Source organism: Crocodylus siamensis, chromosome 7, assembly GCF_052110815.1.
Source record: "Crocodylus siamensis isolate JL-2025a chromosome 7, ASM5211081v1, whole genome shotgun sequence".
In the NCBI taxonomy this organism is placed as follows: domain Eukaryota; kingdom Metazoa; phylum Chordata; order Crocodylia; family Crocodylidae; genus Crocodylus; species Crocodylus siamensis.
Genome location: NC_143401.1, coordinates 77049164 through 77061516, shown reverse-complemented (window position 1 = coordinate 77061516; position 12353 = coordinate 77049164). Strand labels below are relative to the sequence as shown.

At 40.7% G+C, this 12353-nt stretch overlaps 1 protein-coding gene across 4 annotated transcripts in view; it reads left to right on the top strand.

Moving 5' to 3' along the window:
• Positions 1–12353, top strand: part of PTPRE (protein tyrosine phosphatase receptor type E) — a 251092-nt gene that overhangs the window by 160394 nt on the left and 78345 nt on the right. For all 4 annotated transcript variants that reach the window (XM_090057753.1, XM_090057751.1, XM_090057752.1 and 1 more), the window contains one exon: positions 11616–11719. In XM_090057753.1, the coding sequence (XP_089913879.1) occupies positions 11623–11719 (97 nt within the window). In that variant the 5' untranslated portion in view covers positions 11616–11622. The remainder of the gene's footprint in view (positions 1–11615; positions 11720–12353) is intronic.

The window sequence follows — 12353 nt, the reverse complement described above, 5'->3', positions numbered from 1 at the left end:
TGGCCATGCCTCCCTCAGCTCAGTACTGTGGAAGGAAGAGAGGGCTGCTTCTAGCCTGAGCCACTGTAGGTATGTGCGTGCATGTCTGGGATGTCTGCCCAGTTACAAAACTGATTTAGCCTAGCCACGTTAGACTAACTACAAAGATTGAATCAATTCGGGCTTAGGCTTTTTGAATGTCTGTCCCTAGCCTGGATGACTCTTGAGGTCTCTTTCAATGCTATGGCATCCCCCCTTCACATCAAAACCTGCAAGCAAATGTTATCTCACTTGCTTCAAAAGAATAGTAGTGTAAAGACACAGGGAATGATGTTGCAAGTGCCCTCTAGTACTCTTCCAAAGAGGAAGTTTTAAATCCTTCCCTCAAGTAGTCTTGGCGATACCAAATTATTCATGATAGATATTGAAATATCTGCAAAGTCTTACATCATTAGGTTGTGAAATGTTGTTTCTGTCTCCTTACTTCATTAATTGGTGACAGAATTAATGAAGTTCAGTAATTTCACAGGCTTTATTGTTGACTAGTAAAGGTCAGTTACAAGCAGAAAACCTGTTTTCTTTACTATGTTCATCTGGAGACTATTCCCTGCCGTAGTTGATAAGATGTTGGGTTTTTTTTAATGCAGAAGTTAAAAGCTTTAAGGTTACTCTTATAAAATGTTGGTTTTCATAAAATTTGTATTTTATATATCAAATAAAGCTTGTCTAATTTATTCCTCTTAATTTTGTTCACTGTATATGTAACAGAGATTATTTCCTTAACCTTTATGCAACATTGTTACCAAAAAATCTAGTATCCACACATGCTTAAAGCGGATACATTTTAAGAATGTTTCTGATAAGGAGAGGCAATATATACCATGAGCCCCATTTCCAAACTTGGAATGCATTTAGGGACTCTGGGCACTGAAGTTCTGAAACAAATGTCTTTCAGACTCATCTGATAATAGAGTGAGACATTGATATCTTAAAAAGGCATCAATGTTAGAAAATTAGGCACTTTAAAAAGTATTTTGTGAAAACTGTTTGAGGTACCTTTAAAATACATAATTTAAATTAATTTTATCTTCAGCCTGTGGTTAGTCATTTGATTTAATAATTAATTTGTAACTGAAAGGTAAAATAAAATGCTGTCTATGTAGACAAATAGGTAATAAAAAAATCAAGTTCTGATTTATGAAGCAGAATGCATGTGCAAACTTAAGCTGCAATAACCAGTGTCTGTAGGCGAAGGTACTATGAGAAAGCTGAGACCTTATGAGAAGCGAGTTTTGGTCAGCCTATATAAACAGGTTACATATATTCTGGATGCATATTTTTCTTTAAGACCAAGCTTCTAAGAGTAGCCCAAAAGGAAAGAATAAGATGTTTAACCTTAATGTGGAGAAGAAGGGAGAAATGACTATTCATGGAATTGCAAGCAGAGTGGCATGTAGAGCTTTCTTGACACTACAGCAGATACTTATAGAAAGTAGAGATGAAAAATGAGGACTTTGTTCTGAGAATGAAGATATGGGAGGTTCAGCATGTGGGATTAACTGAAGAAGAGTAGTAAGCAGGAGTAATGATGGGGAGAATGTTCATTTTTTCTTATGCTCAAGTTTTTTGCTCCAGCTATTGTGAGTTGGGCTAGATGCTTGCTCATGACCTGTCCGATATTTCAGATGTCCAAGTCTAGGAGCCAGAACAGGGTAAATATTTTAAGGATGTGTGCATCTCAGATATTGGTTGTCTCACACTGAGATAAATCCTGATTGTAATACTGAAGACAAATGCTGAGTTGACAAAAACTCTTTAATCAAAGGAAATAAAATGAATATCAAGCTGTTACTTGTAATGAGTTCATTATTAACATCAAAATGACATAAGTAAGTTGGGGGTTAGGTGGGAGAGAAATTATTGCTCTATTAACCAGGTGTGTTTGAACCATTTTTGTAGGATGATTAGCTGTTGCTCTCCTTTGTAAAGTGATGGATGTAATAGAAAAATGAGTGTCACTGAAATTAAGTACAGAAAGGGCCAATAGATCATTAGTCTGATCTTCAACATATCACTCACAAAATATCACCCAAATTCCCTTATAACAAGCCCAGAAAATTTAGTTAAAATAAGTATTTCAATCCTCAAAAAGCTAAGCAACAGACCACAGAGAATAAGATTTTGCCAATACCTCAGCCTCTGTGATGGCTGGAAACTGATTAGCTATATTACAGTTGTTCAGTTTGGAATGTAAATATACACAAGAATGCATCCACCAGCAGATGAATGATAAAACTATTCTTTATTGTAATTTCTGAAGAAAAACAAATCTACCATATCCTCTTCCATAGCATAATGTTTAAGGTAGTTTGTAGAGGTAGACTATTCATTTCTCACTTAGTAGCTGTTATGGAAAATCATAACTATTTAATACTTCTCATACTAGGTAGAGATTGACTTTTATTAATAAATGTTTAGGATTGGGAATCCAAAAAAGATGACAAAGCCAGTAGGGAAATACAGATCGCCCGAGCGAGGGACTAAGAATAGAGGGATGGGGATGAGGAGGGGAACACAACTAGGTTATAGGAGATACAATGTTAACCAATTAAGCCCGGGGGTGGGGGATAGGGGTTCGCGAGGCTGAGGGAGAAAGGAGATAGATACACACAAACCTGTTACAATGTTTCACAGTGGTGGAGGAAGTGGTTTGAAGGAAGTGTCTCAGTCCATATAGAGTCTCATCGCAGGGGTCCTCTTTGGGTGGAGCAGGGTTGTCCGTGGTTGAAGAATCCTCTCAAAGTGAAAGTCCATCTGGCGCAGAGGGGGTGTGGTTCAGGCGGTCCCCTCCGGGTCTGGTCTGGTGGCAGCTCATCTGGGGGGGTCGGAGTACTGGTGGCCAGTGATGTGTTCCACGTAGATGTTGCAGGACCAACGGATGGTGTCAGACACCATGAGGCAGCACATCAGCTTGGCATAGCGGTGGGAGACGCAGCAGGCACACAGGATGCTCTCGTTGCTGGGCTCCCATGCTCAAGCATTCTCACGATGAGCGTGTTGACCATCACATCGTAGCCGCAACCCCTCAGGGTGTCAGCCAGCGGGGCGTACTTCTCCCACTTGCAAGCCCAGGCATCAGTGAAGGCTTGGTGATGGTGATGTCCATGATCACGACCTTCTTGACCTCTTCATTGGTGATGACTATGTCAGGTTGCACCTGGCTGTCACAGCCTGGGATGGTGCAGTTCACGGAGATTTCCCCCGCCGCAGCTGGGATGGCCCTCACCAGGTGGTCCTGGACACCATTGTGGCGGAGCTGCCAGGCTCAGTTTGCAGCTGCATGGCACATGGGGGAGGGTCTCTGCTGCGTTGCCACACTGGCATCACTTCTTGTCCTGGTGGCCGAAGCCCACGGCCCCGTTCAGAGGCAGGCAGTTGAGGTGAACGTGGTGGAGGAAGCACCAGTCCGTGAAGCATGTGACACTCCTGCTGCATGAAGTGGTTGCTAGTGTCCCACTTCGAGGTGACATCGAAGACCTTGCCCTGGTTGGATTTGGCCCTCAGGTCACCAGTGTTTTGGACGGCATCCTTCAGGAACCTCTCCAGGAAGGTCCTTGTGCGGGGCCTCACGGTGATGTGGTCGGTGTGCAGGACTGGTTGCAGGGAGACTCCCAGCTCCCAGTGCTCCTCAGTCCAGGTCTAAGCGCAGCTGATGTGTTTCCTGAGGTGGCGCATGGTGTTGCAGGCTCAGCTCCACAGCAAGGCAGAGTCCCTGCCACCTCAGCTGAACTCACCCTCCAGCTAGGCGCTGAGGAAAGTGGACAAGTCCTGTCCGGTCAGCTGCCTTGCGATCCTCTTGTGGGCGGTCTCCTTGAGGGCGCTGGTGGCAATGATACTTACCGTTGTGTCTGGGCAGGTCAGGAGGCAGAAGGTATAGGTGACCACCATGATGTTGCAGAGGTTTCCCATGCGAGGGACGTTGGCGCCTCCCTGCCAGTAGGGGATGTGCAGGACCTCATTGCTGACCCTTAGCGGCAGATGCAGCCACTTCTTTAGCAGCCGCCGGATGTTGGTGTCTGCCTTCTTGAGGGGAGGGTCTTGGGGACTGCTGAGCCTCTCAGGACAAACGTGACGTGGGGGATGAGGAAGGTGTTCACTGTGTCTGTCTTCTGCCAGGGGGCCAGCAGGGATGAGTCCAGCTTGTGGGCATCCTGCACGATCCCGTTGATGGTCTCCTCCAGTGTCTGCTTGGCCAGGTGGCCGGTGGGCGTCCCCAGGTGGCAGTAGACCTCACTGTTGCGCAGGTGCCTCATCGCCTTGTCCTGGATCATGAGGGTGGAGTCCAGGACATCGCTCTTCTGCCTGACATCGATGTACAGGGAGGCGCACTTGGCTACTACACTTGATCTGAGCCTTCAAGAGGCTGAGAAGTAATTTATAGCTATGACTTTATAGCCAATGTAAGTTTTAAGGATTGCTTTGAAACTACACCTTTCTAAAGGATCAATATTCTCACGGCTGTGCTGCAGTGGATTCCCAAGAGTAGAAGTATAGGTTCAAATATAGAAGAGTAAATTCTGGTACTGCTTGTACTTTAAGTCATTAACAAGCTTTTGGTTTCTCTTCAGTAATATGATCTCACAAGATCTTCTGATAATCTAGAGTAATATTATAAATGCTTCCTCCCACCTCCAGTTCACATCTGTCTGAAAACTTAGGATGGGAATTTCTTACTTATGAAACCATCAGCGGCACGTCTTCCATTTCTGCTCACATGAAAAAAACACTTAGAAGTTGTTTTGGTCATAAGTCTGGTCATAGAAATATGTGGTCTTTTCATTATTGGAATGCTAAGTATTAACATCTCACCTTGTATTCTTCTAGAAATTAGAAGTACAGGTTGAAATTCTGGTCCATGGATGTCAATGGCAAAATTCTCATTGACCTCACTAGAGCTAGACCTTTATCCCCAGTTGGTATCAAAACCATGTGTCAATGGTTTTGTCTGAAGCACAAATGTTCAGTGTAAGTAGCAGGAAAATTTTATATTCAGAATATCATGTCCAGTACTTTTTGGGTTTTTTTTCTATTTTTTTGGCCGGGTGTTTGTTGATAATTGGCTTTCTCTGTTTTCAATGAGCATTTTATAGGTCATAATTCCTTCTCCATGGAAAAAAAAATTGCATGTCCACTGACATGCTAAACTAAATACATCATGACAATAACTAGAAACAAGTTCTTTCCCTACGTAAGAGCTCTATCACTCTGTCTAAATCTATTTTTTCATACTTGAACTTTTATGCTCTGAAGAGGATTCCATCCTGTAACTTCATAAATGTATTTGTTCAGTACTCTCTGAAAATAACAGAAGTATCTTATATTTTGAAGTGCCTAGGTATCTCATCTGGTCCCACATGATGAACATTAGGAATAATCACAGAAACCAAATGTTGTGAGAACCTTTGGAAAAATTCACATCTCTGTAAATTCTAACATCATAATACTTTGTTAAGCTGTATCTATCTGCTGTGCTTAATATGCATGATTTGGGTTAGCTTCTCAGTGATTAACATTACAACTAGGGACAGACATTCAAAAAGCCTGAGCCTGAATTGATTCAATCTTTGCAGGTTAGTCTGACCTGGCTAGGCTGAACCAGTTGGAAACTGGACAAACATTCTCTCTGGACTGAGGAAATTTACGCATATGCCTGCAGTGGCTCAGGCTATAAGCTGGGCGGGGCAGGGGGTGGGGACACTAGAGCAGCCGTCTCTTCCCTCCTGCAGGGAGCTGAAATGAGGGGGGTGTGGCGTAGGCCCTGGCAGGACTTTCTCATTAGATCTGCCTGTGTGGTCCCAGGCTTTTCCCCAGTGGCTGCTCAAGAAGTGGGAGTGTTGTCAGCCTGCCACTGTGGGATAGCACTCTGAGGCAAGGGGGTTGCAATGCATGCATTTGTTGATGATACGGAGCTTTTCAATCTCCCTCCATGCTCTCTCATACTGTCTGAAGCAAATTGACAGGCAGGCAAGCCAGCTGGAGGCTGATAAGAGTCTATGTCACCTGATTAGCAAAACAATGACCTCTTTCCATTAGTTCAAATTTCTTAAACAGTCTACTGGATGATCTGTTGATTAGCTCCAAAAACCCTGTTCTGTCTGCCTTCCTGTCCCAGTGAAATTGGAGAGAGACACACACAGATGCTTCTCAGCATTAGCTAGCATACCACATGCGTAGGGTCCCTGTGCTGTAGAAATGGGAGGGAGGGAGGGAGGATTTCCTGCTTGAGGTGGGGTTGAGCACAAGGAAGCCAGCAGACCCTGCAAATCTCTGCCAGAGCTGCAATTCTCAGCCAGCCCTGCTGTGGAGCAGAAAGCCCCACCCAGCCCTGAGAGCATCCTGGGTTGCTGGGGGACTCTGATTTAACTTAAACCAGGAAGGGGTCTGGAACAGACATTGCATAAACCAGTTTGAGCCAAATCAGTTAAGTCTGATACTAAATTCAACCAGGTCTATCTCAAACTGGTTTCAGCTGTTTTGAAACTGGTTTATGTGCACTGAACATCTGTTCTGTTACAGGTTGAAAGCAGTTTCTGATTGCTTAAACCCGTTTATGTGTAACGTCTATGCCTAGCCCAAGGGAACAAAAGTATGTTTCTGTAATAGTACATTTATGGGAAGGTCTTTTCATCTTTGGCCACCATGGGAATTTTGGCAAATTTTAGATCTTTAAGATACTGAAAGCTGGAGTTAAAGTTGAAATATTGCTTTTCATGGAACTAAAATCTTTACTATGCAAGTCTTCAGTATAGTTCAGTATAGTTCACAGTCATCCTGTGAATAATTCACAAAACCACCATTAAGTATTATAGGGAAAGAGTAAATGTACTCTGATATGCTCATAAAGACTATAATGCACTGCATCTTGATAAAGGAGCTACTATGTACAGTCCCAACAATTGTCTTTGTTTCATAAAATGGAAGCCCTCAAGGTTCCATATGAAAACCCTGACATAATGGGTATATCCATCTTCAGTCTATATTATTGTTGCTCCTATTTTAGGAATTAGAAAGCCCTTTTTCTTTCTATGCTTTCATTGGCTGATTTTCCTATTTGACAGTATTCTGCTTTCCTACAGGCATATTCTTCTGTCTGCAGCTGAATTCATGTTTTCTTTTTTTATTACAGAAAGACAGCATTTCAAACATTTATTTCAGTACATTGTCTCTGACTTAGATGCCTAACCATATGCATAATATTCCCACTTAAAAATGGAAAATGTTGCTGTCTTTGGCATTTCACATAGATAAATTCAGCACTCAAGATTCCCTCCAGTAATTTCCACAATGTTCTGATGCATGCAACTCTGCTTAGATGTGCAGTATTTCTGTATTACCTCACTTCACACGCCAGCCTGCCGTGACAGGGGGTTCATTACAACAACTATAAATGTATAGTGTGTGAGGCATGCTACAGTTCATTTGCGAGCTCCTAAGTCTGCTACCAGGCCAGAACTAAAACCAGGACCCAAGACTCTCTTTTTTAGTACTACAGACTCATATTCCTCTTTACTCTTCCCCTGGCCCTGTGACTCTTACACTCTTTTTTTACGTTGTGACTTAGCTTCAGCACAAGGGTGGAGAATTGCCCTACCCAATTTTGCCTTTAGTTTAGTGGTTAGGGTACTCCCCTAGGAAGTATGGGAAATTTGAATCCTATCACACTGAGGATGTCCCAGGTCCTAAGCAAATGCTCTAAACATTAGTGTGTTATATTAAAAGTTACTACTTATTTTGGTTGTGCTTTTGAATGAAGGTAGTCATGGCAGCTGTGTTTTGTGCTGAACTCAGCATGCAAATTTTGTACATTAAATATGGTCTGAGCACACACTGTTTGGATTGAGCCTCTTCAGGTATAACAAGAGCAAATGAGCTTGGGTAGGAAATAGGTCCTAAAATGTTCAGCTTAGTCTTTGAGCCTGTGAAGAAGCAAAACATTAGGTACTTATGTAACCACACTTTTTTAAGTGCTCGGTTTAGGATGTGCCTAAATTCTGCCTGAGTTGCTTGTAAGGAGCCAAAGGCTTGTGAGGGATGTTACACTTCAGAATCTACAGTTAATTGCATCTTAAATACTAATCCAGCCATGCATTCAAGCAATTAATTATTCCAAAATATGTGGAATAATTTTGTGTCTAGTTTCAATCGTGCCTTAAATTGAACATGTCATTGTCCCCACCATGAAGCCTGATGCTGGGCCTGGGACAGGGACCCACAAGAGCTGATTTTCTGTCTCAGCCTTGCTACTGCCCCAGTTTACCAGGCACTCGCTTTCTACTTGCTAGGTAGATCATGGTCCTGGGCTCCCCCTGCACTGGCAAATGGTAATGGTGCAGTTATGATCTCATCCCCAAACCCCAAATTGCGTGTCCTGCCACGTATGTGTGGCATGGCTGGAGGATTGATTGTTGGGATCAGGAAACAGATCCTGTTGCACCATTAAGTGAATGTGTGGCAGGGGCGTAAGTCCCACTTTGTATCTGGTCAAATAGTTCAAAAGAACTACGAGTTAACCCCATCAGCCTCCCCCACCCATTGATCTCCAGAAGCCCATCTCTGAGGTTTAAGATGGAGGTGATAACATTATGTCCCAGAAAATTCCCAGGATCATTCTCAAGAGATTTAGTAATGTTCATATAGTATTGTTGGTGTCACTGGGCATAACCCTGGGTAACTCAGAGGGATGGAAGACCACGAGTGTCGAGGAAGTCCTTCTGCTCTACTGACTGAGCTAGCCGGGCTATGCCCAGTGACACCAACTGTTGCCGGCACAAGGTGCCCGAGGGAGGCAACAGTATCTTGTTGTGACCCTTTCTTTTGGGCCTGGGGAAGATGAGGATTCCTGGTCCAGGGGAGAATTCACTCTCAGTGACCTGACCCAGTGAGATTGTTTCATTTCTCTTGTGTATCCAGGAGAGCCAGGACTTATCTTCATATGTGACCCAGTTATTTCTACTGGCATGCATAAATGAGAGGAGATCTCAACATCGGAGTTGCAGAGTTTTCTAAACTTTAGCCTTCATTTGCTGTTTGATTTGGGGCAATGAGTTAGCTGGCAAAGAAAATACATGACAAAATTTGCTGCAGCATGAGCCACTGACTGAGATCCAGTTTTTCCAAAGTTGCAAAGAAAATGATCTTGCAATCTATTCTGAGAAGCATTTTCTTGGTAAATTTGATATTTGCTTGAGTGATCTCAGTTGGCGTCAAAAAAATAAAACCTCGTCAGAACAGTAAAAAAAAAAAAAGCCAGAAAAGTATTTATTCAGTTTTAAATGGAAGCCACAAACTCTTAATGCTGTGGCAATGGGCTTTATGTAAAATATTTTGTATTTTCAAGCTCTTCACCAAATTGCTGCATTATTTCCAATAGGTTCTTTTTTATGAGTAGTGTCTAGGTGTCATAAGGTGTCTAGGTGGTAAAGTCCAGGACATTGGTATTCTTCTGCTTGACTTGAGCTAGACTGTGGATGTGGTGCCCTCTGCTGAACAACAAGTATCTTGCGTTCATGAAAATGTTATTTCAAATGAAGTCTTCTTAAAAACCCATGATAAAACAAAATGTCTTGTCCTTTTTATAGTGTATTTTTCTTCTCCACAGAGTATTATTGCTTTATTATCGATAGTAATCGTACATTGCAAATGTTGCCACAAAGGAATAGCTTTTATAACAACAACTGTGCTAATATAAACGGCCCCATACTGTGTCCTCCTATGAGTGCTGACACGTTATCTGCTTTCTGAATTGATGCAAATATTCCTCTTTAAGTGCCTTTAGAACTGCAGTACTGGTCATTTGTCACAGAGGTAAAGAAAAAAATTACTTCTGGTCATAATCTAGGCCCCTAACAACTATGAAACTATGTCTGTATGTGGAGAATACTAGACTGAACGTATTGAATATTCTGCTTTTAACAATAATTTATTATTAGGCTATTTCATTAAATGTTTGGTATTTTGGAAATTTAATAGCATTATAATTATGTCCATAATGTTCTAAATATTCACGTATTTTTCAAAATATATTATTAATTGTCTTTCCATTTTGTAGAGCAGTATGTTTTCCAGCAGATTTCTGTCACATGTTAAATTATTATGTGTATGCAGGAATTGGAGATAAGTAAGAATCTGTATAATAATATACATTAGAATCCAGAGGAAGCTAAATGGTGTGAAAGTTGATGAAGTAGTTTCTCTTCAAGTCTTCCCAGAAATTATTTTAGATTGATCTCAGCAGTATTCCTGCCCAAAGCAGGGGAATTTGACTCGATGATCTTTTAAGGTCCCTTCCAGCCCTTAATTTCTGTGATTCTATGATTCTATCCTATCTTAACTTGAAAGCTTGGAGTTTGTAAATGGTTCATGTCATACTGTTAAGATGATTGCAAAGTTATGATTTTTAAATTACTATTACTGTGCCTTTACTCATTACTGTGTAATAGTCTCTCTAATTTGTAACATAAGTCATCATTCTGACATGATTTAGGGGGTTATTATTTTGCAGTATGATTCTTGCCATGATAACTTTAATAATTGTTACAGAGATACAGTATCTGGATATATCTATGTAAGTGTGTTTTGCTGATCATGGGTATGAGAGAACAGTATGTTGGGTTTTTTTAAGAGTGTGTTTCACAGTTTCATAGTTTCTTAAAAAAGAGTGTGTTTTACGATCAGGCAAGAATTGAATAATTCTGAGGTTACAGCCTGTTTTGTCTGCCCACATTTTAACAATTATTCATGAAAAGAGAAATCTAAAGATAATGACCTAAACTTGAACAATATTTCAGGAGACTTTTTTTTGAGGTCCTCATATCTTTAAGAGGGACTAATGTGCCATAACATTCATATCTTTCCTTCAGCACTGTTTCCTGACTTTTTCTCCCATCTTCATACAAGAGAATAACTGTTCATAACTGTTGTGAACCCATTCCTTTACTCATTAATTCATTGGAAGACTTTTCTTCAGGGGTCTATAAATCTGAAATTCTCTTTATTTGTGAAGCTGCCAGACTTTCAAATATTGTTATAAAACTGTACGTGTTCAAAAGGAAACAGATATTTAAAACTGATATTATATAACCCAGAAAATGAAATTATTACTTCTACAAGCACTTAAGACAATTTTGCAGATAACTAGTAGATGGCATGGTACAGTTGTGCTTCTTTTTCTTGCAGTTTTTTAGTGGAAGGGAACATTTCAATTTGCAGTGATGCCTGGTCATTTTGGCTGTTATGCTCTCATTTAAGGTTTCAGTAACATCTTATATAGAATACAGATCCTCACAAGCATTTTCAGCCACTGGTAGCACATCTCTTTTACAGAATGGACTACTATTATTTGGTTTTAAAACACTTTTAAAGAATTCCCAATTTATTCGATGTATTTTGTTTTTCCACCTCGTCCTCCTTATTCTTCTATTTTTTCCTCCTTCTTCTTTCATTTTTAATTTTCAACATTAAAAAAAGAAGAAAAAATATTTTTTTTTAATCTACTGTAGATGAGAAAATTTTTCTTATTGTACTTTAGGAGATAATGATAATAATGTAACTCAATACTTACTTTCTTTTCTTTACAGATCCAGGATGGAATATTTGTGTTGGTTCTTGCCTGTTTGTATTAGTTTTCTACTGGTTGGAGCTTCACTGGCCAATGAAACTGTATCATCAAATAACACAACAAGTAAGGAAGAATTTAATTCTTTGAATCAGTATTGGTTAAGTCCCCCTGTTTGTCATCCCAAATATTTTTCTATTACTATGGATTCTATTGATGTACTTTTACCATTATCATGGTAACCTCTCTTTTGGAATCTGATGTATTGTTGCCTTCCCTCTTCCTTGTGTAGTATGTATACAACATTTTTTAAAAAGTAAAAAAATGAGGACTTCTCTTTAATTGCTATGACTGGTGACTCCTTCAGGTGGAGACACCAGCATGAATGTTGCATATCTAGTCATAAAAGAGGGGCAGTTTAAACCATATGGAAACCTCATTTTATAAATGAGGGACCCAAGGAGAAGAAACTCCTTTTGAGAAATCTGTTTGGACAAAGAGTTCAGGATTTGAATGACATGGGTGGAAAGAAGGAGCAAGAGGAAATTCAGGCAAGAGTTGAATATCTGGCTGCTTATCCAAACCAAATCAGTGGTTATTTGGATGTTTGTGCATCATCAAATACGTGTTTGTGTGTTTTCTTGCAATTAAAAAGAAAGCTTGAACAAAACACATGCACATGTTGGCTCTTGTCTATGATGAAAGAAACCCATGCATAGTGGGTAAAAAATATGGACAGTGTAGAGCTATTTTCACATTT